Raw genomic sequence first — 17,869 nt, forward strand, 5'->3', positions numbered from 1 at the left:
GTCAACCAGTTATTAAATCTAAGGGTTCACACACACTACCGTTCAAAAGTTGTTGTCTTTTCAAGTTAATACTAACGGGAGTTATAATGTTCTTTCTGTTCATCAAAGAATCCGGAAAAAAATTATTACTATCCACAAAATATTCAACATTGATAATTATAATCATAAATGTTTCTGGAGCAGCAAATCAGCATATTAGAAGGATTCCTGTAGGATCATGTGAAAGTTCAGGAATAAATATTACAGTTTTTACTGTTTTTCTGATCAAATAAATGCAGCCTTGGTGAGAAGAGACTTCTTTCCAAAACACTTTAAAAAATGTACCGACCCCAAACTTTTGAACACAAGTGTATTTTCCCCATCATACACATTGTGAATGTTCAGTAATTGTGTTCAATAAGGATGTAAAACAGTGTCTGTTATTTGATTAAACAGTCTTTAAAAATGAGGACTAATTTAAGCAGAAATCCACGTAATAGTATAGTTGATGTAACAGATCTGATCGTTTTATTTAAAGGGGTGGTTCTGTGTTTTTTTCTAGGCTTGGTTGTGTTTATGGGGTGCAGTATAACATGTCTTAATACTACTTCTTTTTTTAAAACGCTGTATTTTTCTTATATTCTCCCTTTATTCCACACTGCTGTCTCCACTGTCCTTTGAACGGCTCGTTTGCTTCCTGCTTCTATGAAGCCCATCCCTCCGAAAAACGCAATGGTCTTAGATTGGTTAGATGGCCAAATGTAGTTTCCTGTAGCGTGACTTTTCCACACTGAATAGAGTGATTTTAATCAGATCCATTATTGATTTATTAAGACATATTGACGTAATATCTATATACCAACAGCTTTCTCACAGACCTGAGAAATAGGCTTAAAGGACAACTCCGGTGAGAAATGAACCTAGGGGTGATTAACAGATGGTTACCGAGTAGATCGTTCTCTGGGAAGCGTTTTAATGAAAATCGAATGTAAAGAGTTTTATCTCTAAAAACAGATTAGCTTATAATGCTAGTCTATGGGGCACAGGGTAGACACAGGGTGGTAAAATTAAATGGCTAGTTAATACGACTAACAAGGCTCAAAATAGCCTCACACTAACACGGTAGCATAATGAGGGTCCCTACATGCAAACCGAAGCATTGAGAACTTTGTAAGAGTACAAACAGTTTAATAAGAAGATACGTTGTAAACATAGTGCCTTACGCGTTCACGGACAGGCGCCATCTCGAAAAACAGTCTCGATGAATCGATTCACGAGCGCTGTTCTAAGTGAGCTGGTCGATAGGAATTAAGTTTGTGAAATGTAATAACATGGACATTTTTATTTATTTTTATTTATTTTCTCTGTTGCGTTCAGTGTTTTCTTCCGGAAACAACGGACCATATGAGATTCAGTCACAGTTCATCTCTTAGCAGAGCTCTCGTCGCTCAATGAGTCGAGACTGTTTTCCAAGATGGCGCCTGTCCGTGAACGCGTAATGCACTATGTTTACAACGTATCTTCTTATTTAACTGTTTGTACACTTATAGTTCTCAATGCTTCGGTTTGCATGTGGGGACCCTCATTATGCTGCCATGTTAGTGTGAGGCTATTTTTAGCCTTGTTAGTCGTATTAACTCTTTGCATTCAATTTTCATGAAAACGCATCCCAGAGAACAATCTACTCAGTAACCATCTGTTAATTATCCCTAGGTTCATTTCTCACCGGAGTTGTCCTTTAAGGACAGCACCTGGCCACATGCCTGCCCAATAATAATCTTATTTATATAAATATCTTTTTCTGGGTTGTACCGTTTCATTTTTCCATTATTACTTTCTACCAATACTGTGAATGAAAGCTGAAAATTAACACAAAAGACATGAATAATCCTGTCTAAAATTATAAAACGAAGGTTTCTATTTGTGACCAGTTCAAGGTACGTGCTGCTATAATCATGCCTTGAATCTGTTGATGGTATGTCATAGTTGTATGTCTCAATGTCCATTTCTATCCACAAAACTTGCCAGAAGTCATGGTTCAAGTTTTTTTATTTAATAATTATTATTATTACGGAGTTGCACACCCCCGGACCCCCTTTGGTAACAACCTCCGGTACGTAACAGCACCGCTGCTGGAAAATGTTCTAGGGGAACACTGGAAAGGGTGTACATATATTACCCTACATCTGCATTTGACTGCTGGTTGACATTAACCAATAGCCAGCACAGTCTAGGGAAGGTAAGATGAAAATAAAAGTCATTTCAGAGGTAGTGCAAGTACATTTTGATGAAAAATTACAAATAATAACATGCCCTGATGAAATAATGTTTCCAATAAGACCAAACATACACCATATTTTCTCTACACATTCCCCTAGGAATGAAACGGTCCTTTCATCTGGACAAGTGGAAATTAATTTCACATATTTCCTACAGACCTTGACAAAGTGTCTTTATTAATAAATCATTGGCAATAGGAAACATTTTCATATTTCAAAAGTGGACGCCAGCCAAATGTCAAATGATGGCAAAATGAACAAATTCAAGCAAGCGTAATGTCTGTTAGCTCTTGATCAGCCTGCCTTCACATAAACATCATATTTATACTTACAATGACACGACAAACGTATCTCCAGATGAGATTTCCTATCAAAGCGTTCTCACATGGGTGCAGCTGTATTGGTATTTCTGGGATTATATCCTCTGGCGATAGAAAAATAAAGATTTCATCAGAGGCGAACATGGCAAATGCCACACATTCATAAGTGTGATTTCATATCACACCGCACAGCTGTCCTTGTCACTAGATAGTGATTTAACAAAAAACTTAGACCACACTGATGCAAACAGCGATTTCTAAGCCAGTCCACAGATGCTCAACTCCATTGATGTCTGGGCTTTGATGGGCACCTAGGGGTCTTTGTAGGGATTTAAAGTGTTATTTATACACTGGAACATCTACTGATTTGCTTACCACATCATGGTGTGCTATGAGAAAACTGCCAAACACAACAGAAACGCACTAAAAGGCTTGAAGCAACAGCACTGGGGACTATGGGTTGCGATCCTCCATTAGTTTTGGGATGCAAACCATCCTCTGCAGCATTAAGGTCAGCTTCATCACCCAGAAACTGTACTGTGAAAGATACATGATTTTAAGAGTACAAAACAGGCAGCTGTGCTACCCAGAAATTCATAGTACAATAAATATTGTTTCAGGTACTCCAGGATTGGTATCTGCATATTTTAACTTCTAACCACAGACTACAACCAAATGGTGGCATTTTGCGACCTTTTTTCCTGCTGCGACAATTTTCTTGCCACTGTGAGATCTAGTGTGAAGTGCTCGGCACAGAAATTTTTGTTACAACCCAAAGATATCAGATCAAACATCATTAAAACAACAATTACAATATTATTGCAGACCCTTAGTGGGGGTTTATGAATGCAGAGTGCATCCGGAAAGTATTCACAGCTCTTAACTTTTTTCCACAGTTTGTTATGTTACAGCCTTATTCAGAAATGGATTAAAATAATTATTTTCCTCAAAATTCTACAAACAATACCCCATAATGACAACATGAAAGAAGTTTGTTTGAAATATGCAATAAAAAAGAGAATAAAAAAAGAATATGTACATATTCACAGCCTTTGGCACGACACTCAAAATTGAGCTCAGGTGCTCCAGGTTCCACTGATCATCCTTCAGATGTTTCTACAACTTGATTAGAGTCTACCTGAGGTAAATTCAGTTGATTGGACATGATTTGGAAAGGCACACACCTGTCTATATAAGGTCCCACAGTTAACAGTGCATGTCAGAGCACAAACCAAGCCATGAAGTCCAAAGAATTGTCTGTAGACCTCCGAGAAAGGATTGTATCGAGGCACAGATCTGGGGAAGGGCACAGAGACATTTCTGCAGCATTGAAGGTCACAATAAACACAGTGGCCTCCATCATCAGTAAATGGAAGACGTTTGGAGCCACCAGGACTATCTCTGAGCAATCTGAGGAGAAGGGCCTTAGTCAGGGACCAAAAACCCTTTCTCTGTGGAGAGAGAGAGGAGAACCTTCCAGAAAAACAACCATCTCCGCAGCTCTCCACCAATCAGGCCTGTGTGGTGGAGTGGCCAGACGGCACATGAAGGACTCTCAGACCATGAGAAACAAAATCATCTGGCCTGATGAAACAAAGATTGAACTCTTTGGCCTGAATGGCAAGCGTCATGTCTGGAGGAAACCAGGCACCGCTCATCACCTGACCAATACCCTCCCTAAAGTGAACCTTGGTGGTGGCAGCATCATGCTGTGGGGATGTTTCTCAGTGGGAGACTATTCAGGATCGAGGGAAAGATAAATGCAGCATGTACAAAGACATCCTTGATGAAAACCTGATCCATTTTTGCTATATAATCTGCCATCTGAGAATCGCTAGAATATTAGTCAATTAGTCCTGTGTTCAAACATTGGTTTTCTGATGCTTTTCACCTGACAGCAACCACATAACACCTTAACAAGAGTCAAGCTGTGGATGGGAACTGCTCACAGCTTAACAAAATACAACAACTGAGCAAGACTGAGCAGGTTTTGTTTGAGAATGTGTTTCTTCTGTTTGTGTAAATGCAATGAGAATTGAATGTAAATCAATGGCAAAACAATTAATACAAGTTAATTAAGTGTCTTTAACTACTATGTACTAACATTTAAATTAATCACTTGATGTTTCTTAAATGTCTAATTACATCCAACTATCCCACCTCATTAGCAGCAAAAGTGTTTACAACAGGTTCATTGTACCTAATAATAAAAGATCAAAGTAGTTAAAGTCACCTTATATAAAGCGGGAGTACATACATGTTTATAAAGGACAATTCTCCAGGATGAAAGTCTTACATTTAAGAGAAGTGTTGTAAACAGTTTTTGGCTAATTCAAGCACTCGCTACTCTTCACCAGCGTTACACTTCATTTCACACTCTCCCACAGCGCTTCACAAGTCATGTGACAATTTTAAATAGATGCACCATCCTACAACTGATGAAACCACGCCAAACATGAAAAAAATGTCTGCTTTCCTTAAAATAAACCACCTGAAATTCATTCATAACGGAGCTCAAATCACTGTGGAATGATCATGGCGTCTCTTAAATAAGAGAAGAATTAACTCTGCTAATTCACGAAGACACACACACACACACACACACACACACACACACACACGAGTCGACACGACTGCATGCTTCTCGTGAACTTAAAGTCAGCATGAAAGCAAAATTGGCAAATCTTATATTTGCGTGAAATATTGCAGTTTATGATTTATCCGTGCAAATCATTGTGTTCAATTCATGGGTCTCGAAATCTTTAACTAAAATGTCTTCCCCTCCCTCTTGCTGCTCATCTCTTCGCTGATGACGAGGGCGGGGCAACCTGTCACTCACATGAGATCCACCAATAGCAAAGCACAACCATCCAATCAATTCCCCACGGACAATATTAAGCCCCGCCCAGCATTTGTCCTTGTTCCAGAAGCCGATTCACACATCCGACACAATAGGGAAGAAAAAACTAGTGTGACTTCCGGTTTATGATGCTTTACAAACTTTCAGATATAAAGGTTTATATGCTTAAATGCCTGAAATTAGTTTTATAGACATATGCATTTAATTACAAAACTAGAGTTCAAATTTTAAAACAAAATTGAGAATAGACCACAAAATCAAAACTGATTATTCTTACTTTCTAAATGAAATATTGCAGCGCTTATTATAAATGATAAGTGTGCATAATAAATAAAAAAACAATAACATGCCCTCTTAATCCTTAATCAAAAACATTAATAATGTCCGCCCCCTCGCAATGACATCTCTTCTCTGATAATGCGTACAACGGCTGGGCAAAACCAGTTTCAATCCCTGCCATCCTGTGGAGGTACACTCACATTTACCACGGCCCAGTGAGATTTATCCGCAGTCAAAAACATTTCACATGAATAGAAATCTACGTAAACGTGAATTCAGCACATTGACCAACAAACTTTTTCAAGCCAACTGTAAAGTTTGTCCACATACCTCACTGATTTTGTCAGAATATTGCTAAAGTGCTTTAAACTTCGGCCTAAAAAAATTGTGAAATTGTCAGTGTAAGTGAATCTAGTGCACATTGTTATTATTCTAGCAGAAGCAGCATTTACTGTGAACCGAGCTGATCTGAAAACACACGATTATAAGCCATTACACACTATTAAAAAACACACTGAAGCATACAGCACAACCAATCATCCCGATTCCATATTATATATCACACATCATTTTATTTCAATTAATAGCACGGCCCCATTTATTAATTTTAATTTGCTTGCAAACACTAATTATCTAGAGTACTTTGATGAATTATGAATATTCCAGTATGAATACATCACGGACCCATGCTGTAAGCGTCGCGCCCAAGTGTAGCTCATTTAACTGATTAATAATCAGAGATGGCCAATAACAGTAATCTTGTGCTTCTTCACATATCTTCCTCTCACTGCCCTGAGCTCAAACTCTCTCTCTCCGCGGCTCATGTTCCCTGCAGTGTCAATCACACTGTTGCCATGGTGATAACAATGGCATTCATAATACTCCATCCTCATTTAGCCGGATCTGCAAAGGGTCGCGCGGCTCAAGAGCGCCTCCAACAGGCCAAACTCAAACATTACCGGGATGATCAGGGTGTCCGTGCAAAACAAAACCTAAAGGTTACATGATAAAATAGAATATATAAACATCATAAAATTATTATATTTGAGTTTTAACTACTGTATGGGGTCAGCAAGATAAAAAAAAACACTTTTATTAAGCAGAGGCACATTAAATTGATCATTTAATAATGTTATAATTGCTGCTTTTTTGAAATTTCCATCAAATAATCCAGAAATATGAATTGTTTTCGACATTGATAATGTTTCTTGAGCAGCAAGTCCTCATATCAGAATGATTTCTGAAGGATCATGACACACTGAACAGATGCTGGAGTAATGATGCTGAAAATTCAGCTTTGATCAGAGGAATAAATCACATCTTTAAAAGTATTCATTTATATTTAATTGTAATATTTTTTCACAAAAACACCTCCAACAGGCCAAACTCAATATGTACAATCAGTCAGTTTCCTAAAATAAACATTACCGGGATGATCAGGGTGTCCGTACAAAACAAAACCTAAAGGTTACATAATAAAATATTATAAATATATTAAAATTGATATATTTGAATTTTAAAGGTGCACTATGCAGCTTTGGTCCACTGGAGGGCGCCTAATCAAAACAAATCGTAGTTTGATGACGCAAAGTGTGAGCGCAGCATCTTGGGAGATGTGGTCTTCACCTCACAGCTGGTGGAAAATAGGACTCGGGCAGAAATCACGTTCATGGATGCGGTTATTAACGTTACTGTAGTCTAAAGCAGAGCAGGACCGAGTGTTGTAGGGCTGAGCACGGCTGCTGGAGCGATTGTTAAACAAATACCCGCCTCGTGAATACCGGGACTTTTATTATGACGGGACGGGACACATTCGCTGGGCGCCTGCACTGATCCGCTCTTCCGGTTATGATTATGAGGTAATGAAGCTCTGTTTATCATATTAGATACATTTAAGTGTGTTTAAAATGATGTTATGACGTTACTCTGTGCGTTCACTTGTTCACACTGTTAAGAGTAAAGCGCTCCTGCCAAATAAAAGCCGAAACCGAGGGTAGCGCAGATATGACGCGATTGACAGGCGACTCTCTCAAACGCTATGCTGAAACGCAGAGCCGGCCCTAGACCTTTGGGGGCCCTAAGCAAAATTTGGTTGGAGGCCCTTGACCGTTTTAAGTAAGGCCTAAAGAAAAGCAATGACTACCTTATAACTATACTGTACATATATCTACTATGTTACTTTAAAATTTTGTAGTCTATTAAATTATGTTTTAATTATTCTATGTAGCCTACTGTATGATAACTATCTTTTTTTTACGCTGCTGGTCCTGAGTACGTATTTCGTTCTTATGTGGTAACATGTACAGAACGTCAATAAAAGACCTTGAGTTCTTGAGTTGGTTTCCATGTTTGATGTCTAACAGGAAAATTATGATACCACTGAGCTGAATGGCAGTGCAGTGCAATGAACACACACGGATGAACTTGCTGAATAAAAAGACTGATAAAGTGATTTTCACTGACCATCAAAGAAACATTTTTAATTGAGTTTAAAAGGCAAAAACAGCACACGATAACAAATTTTGCTGGACAATAAATTGGTCAAGAAATTATTGCGATAAATGATAAGATTTTTCGTTCTAAACCCATTTTCATCTAAAATAATGATAATGGCATAATAATGCAGGTACACCTTTTTTAAAGATCAATAAACTTTTATCTCTAAAGACTCTGATACGGAAAACATTTTAAATATCCACAATAAATTAACAAAACAACCAAAAAACAAGAAAAGCAATGGACTCTCAGTCTGTTAACAAAAAATACACTTGAATAAATACCAAAAGCAATAAATAAAATTGATGAAAACTGCTTTAGGTACACATTAGGGGTGGCACGGTTCACAAAAGCCACGGTTCGGTTCGTATCACGGCTTTAGGGTCACGGTTTTTAAGTTCTGTACGGTTGTTGTTGTTGTTTTTGCTTTTACTTGTTAACACTCCAGAAATTTACTTCAGCATAATATGATATATAGCTTACTTATCCACAATTCAGGATACAGTATTAACACAATTTGTTATATCATGTAATCATGCACAAACTGAACTTGACTATCTCTGAGGAAAGCTAGGTGAGATTTTGATACAGCAAGAGAAAGACATTGATGACATGCTTTCATTTATTTGGCAAAAAAAGAGGAGAATGTGTATTGCTATCTCTACAGGAACTTATGTGCCTTTTTTAGACACAAATATTGAACTGAAGAATTAACTTGCATTTATCAAACGGCCAACTTCAGTGTAGCTTTAAGCCTTGTTTATACTTGACGCGTCCGCACGAGCGCGGCAAAAATTGCGTCAACGAGGAGTGCGCGAGACCCAATTTCGCTTGGCGGTGTGCACGTCAAATTTTGTAACTTTGCGTGCGGCTCCGCAACCGAAGAAGCTTGAGGCGAATCTGGCCGAGCATGACGTCTCATCACGCCTGCACCCAGTCTGCGCTTCGAGTATAATAAACACCTCCCCAAACAGATGAGGTGAGGTGCGTGCGCTCTCTAGGGGGCCCTCTGCAGGCCACGGGGCCCTTTGCAATTGCAAGGGTCGCTTAGTGGCTGGGCCGGCTCTGCTGAAACGTCCCTGTCCGCAGTTAAAATAGCAATTTTCTCACAATTTACAAATAGTTGGAAACTTCTGGGATATTGTAGGTACTCAACTGAACAAAATATATAACACCGGCCTAGTGGTTTTTGGATATTTTACTGCAAAAATACTACATAGTGCACCTTTAACTACTGTATGGGTCAGCAAGATAAAAAATAAAAAAAAGAAGAAATGAACACTTATTCAGCAGAGGCACGTTAAATTGATCATTTAATAATGTTATAATTGCTGCTCTTTTGAAATTTCCATCAAATAATCCAAAAATATGAATTGTTTTCGACATTGATAATGTTTTTTGAGCAGCAAGTCCTCATATCAGAATGATTTCTGAAGGATCATGACACACTGAACATATGCTGGAGTAATGATGCTGAAAATTCAGCTTTGATCAGAGGAATAAATCACATCTTTAAAAGTATTCTTTTTTTTATTGTAATAATATTTCAGAGTATTACTGTACTTCACTGTATTTTTGAGCACATAAATGTAGCCTTGCTGAGCATAGGGGTCTTTACCGACACCAAACTTTCGATCAGTGTATTCAGTGCTATGAAGCATCTAATGAGTAATTCATCATTTTCATATAGTCACGCAACAGTTTATGACTTCTGCTTGTTATTGGCACAGTCACTGTGATTCGAGTCAAATATGAACGCCTGCAGATGTCATACTCAGCTGCATTTCATATATACATACATATTTCACAGTCATTTGCGGTAATAAGTAATGATAGGAATTAATCAGAGTTCACTTCTGTCACTTACTCAAAGTCTGCATCTGTCACTAATCTCCCATGATGCCTCATTTATCAGGTCATTGTTGGAGAAAGTTACTTTGAAAAATATTAGATAAATACAATATTTCTGAGAAATATCAGTCAGGTTACAGACAAGGTCATAATACTGAAATATCATTACTAAAGGGTAGTAAATGATCTGAGATTAAACACAGATAAAGGTACGGCTTCAGTTTTAAGTGCTGCTGTGTTCTGTTAAACACACAGGAAAAGGTTAAATTGGTTAAAAAACGTGTATATTACAGAAAGCAATGTTTTAGTTAATATACTGTAGGTGATGGTATATCAAAGACATTAAATACTGCACGATGTGTCTTATTTTCATTATACATGCTCCCTCTGGGTAGCATAATTCAGAAATACGACATGAACTATCATTTTTATGCTGATGATTTACAGTTATATATTTCAGTGGAGTTCAGAGACACTGTTGTATTAGAGCAGTTGTCCAGCATTGTAAAGTGGATGAACACAAATGTTTTGAAACTTAAAGAAAAAAAATTAAATTCTTATTGTGGGCCCAAAACATGAGCGGGAGAGGACAGAAGCTGGATTGGGCTCCTTAGCCCTAGCCTGGATGCCAGCCGAACTTAGCCCCGCCCACAAAATTTGTAGGTCGGGGAGTTTGGTCTGGCCTTGCTCCATAGAGGAGTAATTAAAAAAAAAAACATTGAAATCATCAGGGCGGACTTTAGACGATGACGGACAGATGATCAACAGTAACGTAATCATCACGTCATCAAAGGCGCTTGGGTTATATTTGTTCTAATCCTAAACGGAGAGCTTGTTTGTATCTGCATCACCTTCACTATTTCTCTCTGAAATGATTATCATGTTGGGTAAGTACTCTGTGTATCATTAAATTATTCTATTTTTTTACAACACCGGCAAAGGTTGTGTATTCCAGCCTGATTTCAGCGTGCGTGCAGACAGGGTTGCCAAGTTTTTACAACAAAACCCGCCAACTATTAGCCCTAAACAATAGCTTCTCGGGGGGTTCTCCGGGGGAAAAATGGCGTTCGGGGGTAAAATGTGTGTTATTTTGGCAAGGTTGCTGCTAAAATTCGCACTCATGGGTCTATATATCACATAATAGTCGCTTCAACCCGCGGACATAGAAAACAACCCGCAGGGAAAAAAATGCGGAGCTCTGTTGACATTTGACAATGCGTCACTTTGTTGCTCTGATTGGTTGTAGGTCTGTCCAATTGATGTCTTTCCTGGTTCGGTTGAAACGCCCCATAATCACAGCCCAATGGAGCAGTTTCAGACTCATATTCTGACTAGAATTGACTATGACAATCTAAGAAAGAAGTAAAGAATCTGTGTGTCATTATGGACTGGCACCTGAGTATTAATCAAGTGCAAAAACTTGCTTTTATCATCTGAGAAATATTGCCAAGATTCGTCCTTTTTTTATCCCTGGATAATGCTAAAAAAACTCATTCATGCTTGTATCTACTCTCATATTTGTTATTATAACGCTATATGCCTTACAATATTACAGTAAACCCTTAAAAATGTAACTAACTGTGTTACTTAGTAACTTTTTAAGAAAAGCAATGCATTCATTTTGCGTTACGTTTCCTCACCTTGGCTGGGCATGTTATATTTTTGGGCAAATGTAAAGGCCCTTTCACACCAAAGTTGAGCTAATAAGGCTGAAGGAGATGCAGATTCATGCCTGTACAGTAGAGGGCGCCGCTCAAACAAACCTTTCTGAAGAATAGGATGCAGGAGAAGAAAGTTTAACACTTCACCAATAAAAACAAAAAAATAATTGCTTATGGTTTAACTGATTTAATGAGATTAAATGCATATTTTTAATTTAATATTTAATTATTGCAGGTTTGTGTAGTATTCTTATTTTGCATTTCACTGATTTTATTCATTTTGAGTAAATGCCTGCTCACATTTAGTCTAGATCTATAAATCCCCTCATGTTCACACACAACGCCTCTGATCTCACTCCTGATTTCTCTCAGCATGAGGACGGGAGAGCGCTCAGTCAATACAGGGGAAAACAAAGAGACTTAGGTTACTTATTTCAAAAAGTAACTCAGATATATTATAAATTTAAAAGTAATCCTTTACTTTAATTAATTCTTGACAAAATAATTTAACTCAAGTTATGTTATCAGATTACTTTTATCAAGTAACTAGTACTTGAAATATAATCTGATAACATAACTTGAGTTATTGCGTTACACCCCACACACTGTATATTGCGTTTTCAGATATTCATACAACAAGATATTATGGGGGGCACACTTTTTTTTTTTTAAATAATAAAAAAAGCTGACACTGGCTGGCAACTTTTTTCAAAAACGCTGGCGGGGAAAGAGTTCAACAAGCATTAAAAACAAAAAGCTTGAACAGAAGCATATAACATCACAGTAGGTCTGTCTTTAAAGGTTGACAAGTTATTGTTAAAATTCCCCTTGGAAGAAATGCAATTGGATTTTTTCTTCCAGAATCCGAGTGTTTGGCACTCCTTGTAGCAGCGCTAGGACTCCACCGCTACTTGCCCTCCATGTGACAACCCATGAACTCGAGAAGCGTCTGCATTCAAGCACTCGCCTGGAGTATATCTGGGCTCAAACTCAAACTAATGTTTAGATGCTACGTCTGAAAACAGTTTGGCAGTAACGTATTACAAAAGTAATGCCATTACAGTAATAAATTACTTTTAGCTGTAATATAACGTATTACTAATACAATTTTGGTAATATTATACCGTTACAATCTGAGTAACGCAAGTTATAACAATACGCTTTAAAGAATTTACCAACAGCGTGAGACATTGTAGCACCAGAGAAAAAAACTAAATCCTGCAAGTAAAACAGTATGTCTATGTTTCCTGATGCTTGGAGTTCAATACTTGAGATGACTAGCCTAGAAATCTAGACGCACCCTAGCGGCAGCAAATCTAATCTGCCGTGAGTGTCGTCTGGCAACTCTCAATACCCTTCGGAGCTGTATTCACTAGGGGTGTGCATTGGCACTGCCTTCACGATTCGATTCGATTACGATTCACCAGGTAACGATTCGATTCGATTCGATTCTACGATGCATTGTGATGCATCAAAATTCTACTGCACACAAAGCAAATTTTTCATCAGTCATGATGCAATACAAGCAGATATTAAACAACAGATTGTATTGGCTGCTATGTGTCTCCTGTATCTTTGACATAAAAGTTATTAAATAAAATAAAATGTAATTAAATAAAATGCAATTAACCCTTAAATGCATGACTGTTTCACCAAACCTTCTTACATATTCAGGTCGTTAGCGACCCAGATCTATATTTAACATGGATAGACCTCTATCTGTCGTGATAATATATAAAACTCCTGATTTTAGAGTAACAGCTACAGAAGAATAAAATAAAACCTATTTCGTTACCTTTTGGAGCTTGGAAGGATTCAGTTTGAGCAGATGTTTAATACCATCATCATATGACCTCTTCAGAGCTCGTTTACCAGTACTTTCAGCGTCTGCCTAATATTCGCGATCTCCAGCATATTCTCCAAACTCATTTTCAATGTCTTCAAAATCAATATTTTGATCACTGACAGCTTCTTGACCACATCCATCATCAAGAGACAGTGACACTAACATATGATTGTGTTTAGTACTTGCTCTCTGAAGTAAATCACTAACCCATTTCAAGTTTTGCAGATTATAATTATTGTTTCGTTTTCTGTCAGAGGTAACTATGAGTGAAACGTCACTTCATCATTGTGTATCAGACATTGCCACCTTGTGGAATAAAGGTGAATTGCGCCTGGAACCGGAAGTATTTGAAACTTCACAACTTTATCGTCCGCCAGAAAATAAACAGTGACATAATCGATTATGGCACTTTGCCGCATCGATGCTGAATCGTTCATGCCCCGCATCGCGATGCATCGCCGAATCGATTATTGTTGACACCCCTAGTATTCACCAAACTCTTGCCGGGCCAATCACATCGTGTATAGAGTCGGCGGGCGGGGCCATAATGACGACGGCCGAGTTGCGTTTGCGCGCTTCTGGTAAACACAGAAACTGGCGAACGGCGGTCTTTCGAATCAGATTTGACCGCGACTCTGGAAGACTTGGAGTTAAGCTTTTCTCTGAGAAAAGAACAAAGAACGGCACTGAAGTCATTCTTAAGAAGGGAAGATGTGTTGAGTTTAGCCGACCGGATATGGCGAATGTTAAATCTATCAACGAGCTCCGCTTCACCTTCGTTGCTCTGGTTGGTGTAGCGCTATCCTATCGCGTGCAGAGGGAGTTTGAAAGACAACCGTTTATCCGCCCCTCGGATTGAGCTGACAATGGTGAGTTTCCAGACCAAACATCTTGATTTGGGTCTGGCTTGTCAGGCTATGAGATGACGGCACGGATTCCACATTTGTGAGATGGACATTATTTTCAGTTCCTCTGAGAAAAGGAACGTAAGGTTCTGCGGTGCTGCTTGAACCCCGAGAAGTGAAGAGACTCTAGGCTGAGTGTGTTGTGTAAGACTTGTGTGAACTTGAGTTAAAAGATAGCACAAGAATAGAAATGAAAAGAAAAAGAGGTTGTGCGTCTTGCCATGTCATTAGGCTGTGAGATGCATTATAGTGGGCTCTAACTCTGCTGTGTTTGGCACCTCTAACATCATTTACAGACTTTGATCATGGCAGTGATTGTTCCTGCTCCATGAGCCTCCACTGTGCCTGTTGTTCATAATACTGGCCTACGCCACACCGCCCTCCACTGGACGTATAATGAGCAGCACTGCACTTCATTTAGCATTAGAAGGCGTTTAGTGTCAAACACAAAGTATCTGGATATGCACAGCTGTATTTAAGTAGAATATTTCCAGACAATAACACTTACAGTACCCCTATTATGCTATTTTGAGTCTCCTACAGCAGGTTTACATACATTGCACATCACTTCTTTTCTCAGTGTCTCAAACGGTTCAATATAGGATTTGGGTCTCTCTAAAACCAAAATTTCTGAGAACTTCCACTGCTCTGATTGGTCTGTTGTGATTGGTCTACTCTTTACCATATCTGAATTTCAGCTCCAGATCTTCCTTAGCACTTGATACACAGTGGTATGAACATTAACAGATTAACTATAACATTGGTATTACCGTATAAATAACATGCTTCGGATATAAATAACACGAAGCAAACTCTTCCAGTCTCAGCTACAACTAGTGTTTGAACACAGGTTCAACCAGAAAGTAAGACTGGAATTGCTGATGACTTGTTTCAGGCAGTTCAGAATCGCTTACTTTTAGGAGAAAATAACTCATTTATCTGTGCCTCGATCTTTAAAACTCTGCAGACTGTTCACGTTCACAAACAGCTGTATTTCACACTGCATGAAAGATCATATCTGATAAAACATAAAAATAACTCTTGGTATTCAGCACACGTCATACGGTGCTTCCATCGAGACAAACTGCATATTGCGTCAGGCCCTGATAGCACACAGTGTAATTGTTGTAATCAGGGTTTAATGGTTTGCAAAAACAAAATCAAGCAAAAGTGCCAAAGCTGAGCCGGCTGGTCTTACCGATGAGCTCGGTGGGCGTCTTCTCGATGAAGTGCTCACACAGTTTGATGAACATCTCTGTGGTCTCTACTGTGGGGCATTCACCATGACTGAATTGGACACAAACACATTAATTTTAACATGAAAGGTCAAAGCTGTATTGACAGAAAAATGTCACGTATTATTTTAAAGGGTTACTTCAGCGATTTAGCATATGGTTTTGTATTAGTAGAAACCCGGGAGTATATTCGAATGATCGTGCTCAACTGTAGACAAGAGATTTATGTATTTTATTTCTGGAAAAATCCTCAGATGATGCAAATATCATCATTTTGCATCATCTGAGGTTTTTTTAGCCAGTGGCTAAGGACTACAGCCAGTAGAGGAGCTATTTCCACATGTTTTCATCCCGTCTATGTGGAGTGGAATCGCACTCACAGCGGTGCGGAGCAAAGTGAGTGTTTCAACTTCTCAAATTCATTTCTATGAAAGTTAAGCTTCCAAAGGCATGAAGAGAAAATGCTCCGGACTGAACACGCGCTGAGAACGACGGCAGCACCCGCGCTTACCTCAGCTCTCCTGATGAATGTAATCTGACTCCTGCCGCGTTTGTGACTCTCGCTTGGCTCACTCACATTATATTGAACACACACCTTCAGTTTTTAATTGTGGTGTTTGTTCTCTAACTAAACAGATTTTATGAAAATGAATGCGGTGGGAAAGTGATTCAGTAATCCAGTAGCGGTGACTTTGGGAGTGGCCTCGTAGGGCAGCGGAGCAATGCATTCTGGGAGTTGTTGTCTTTCATCCCCATGAGACAAAAATACATTTTCTGTCTTTTCTCAGTCTAGAAGGCAGCAAATTCAAAATAATTTCACATTTTTACTACATTAATGACCCAGTTTAAATACAAAGCTTAATGCTAAATCACTGAATTAACCCTTTAATTATTAATTTGTATCCTTTATTCACACTGGACCAACTCCATCTTTAAAAGATCATTATTAGCACCGTAGAAACATAACATCAGCTCATGGCCAATCAATGCATGTCTCGTGGACCTATTCTAAAAGCATCTAATCAAAGAGACACAGTATTCGTATTCTGAGGTTCACATACCCTTTACAGGAAAGCTTCACGTATTTGATTCCTTCTTTTTCTATCTCGGCTCGATCATAGAAGCGGCTGGTGTTGGTCAGGTCCACCAGCAAACCCATCTTTACCTGAGGACAGGTGAGCACCACATCAACACAGCTCAGTCAGAACACAGAGCATTAGATATCAGATTAAGAGGAACATCCATTTACCTTCAAGCTTTTGAGATAGTTGGACAACATGCTGGGATGAAACCTGTTCTCCTCTGGGACTTTATCATCATACCGTGGTCCGAGCATGGTTTTCATGGGCAGAAATTTACCTGAAGAGAGAAAGTTCATGTCACGTGACCTTTAATACACACCCACGATAGAGGTTTGGTTCAGTGGAATCTTTACAAAAAGTATGTCTGTGGTACAACAGTATAATAGTGTCGAGCACATTTTATTTTAACACTCTACTCTGATCTTAGACAGGGTTGCCAAACACACGCTTTCAGACTCTGTCTCACACTCTCGCTCAGTCCGAGTAAAATCTTAAGACACATTTATGGTAAGTTTTAATACGAAATTCAAACGACATGCACATCTCGCCGGTGTCGCCGCCACGTAGTTCTAACCAAACCAGTGCCGTCAATACATTTGAATGGCTTTAAAAAGGATAGACATCTTCACTATAAATGTATTTGCAGCTATTTTTGGTAAACATTACAGAATAGTGTGCATTAATAATTATGTCGATGACATTTTCGAAATCGTTTTATTCTCGAGAGTGATGGAGGCGACATTAATGTCTTTCTTGTATTAAAGGTGCACTATGTAACATCTCCGTCCGCTAGAGGTGGCCTATTCAAAACAAAGGTGTAGTTTGATGAAGGCAAGTTTGACCGCAGAATCTCGGGACATGTGGTCTTCACCTCACAGCCGGTGGGAAAGAATCGGGATTGGACTCGGGCAGAAATCATGTTCATGATGAGATTATTAACGTTACTGTAGTGAACAGGGCCGGAGTGGGACCCATTTTCATCCCGGGAGCCCAAGACCCCCCATTCCCATCCCACATCAAACCGTGGTGGAACCTTGAACAATTAAGTGACAGATCTGTTCTTACTATCCTGATAT

The 17,869-nt window shown here is 38.8% G+C and overlaps 1 protein-coding gene across 1 annotated transcript in view; it reads right to left on the reverse strand.

Annotated features, from left to right (window-relative positions):
* rngtt (RNA guanylyltransferase and 5'-phosphatase) overlaps positions 1-17,869 on the reverse strand; it is a 159,889-nt gene that overhangs the window by 139,584 nt on the left and 2,436 nt on the right. Inside the window, exons 2-4 of the mRNA XM_067416772.1 lie at positions 16,961-17,070; positions 16,773-16,876; positions 15,675-15,763 (exon numbers count right to left, since the gene is read on the reverse strand). Coding sequence (XP_067272873.1) covers positions 15,675-15,763; positions 16,773-16,876; positions 16,961-17,070 — 303 coding nt within the window. The remainder of the gene's footprint in view (positions 1-15,674; positions 15,764-16,772; positions 16,877-16,960; positions 17,071-17,869) is intronic.

The sequence above is a fragment of the Pseudorasbora parva genome, chromosome 15, assembly GCF_024679245.1.
Source record: "Pseudorasbora parva isolate DD20220531a chromosome 15, ASM2467924v1, whole genome shotgun sequence".
NCBI classification, from domain to species: Eukaryota; Metazoa; Chordata; class Actinopteri; order Cypriniformes; family Gobionidae; genus Pseudorasbora; species Pseudorasbora parva.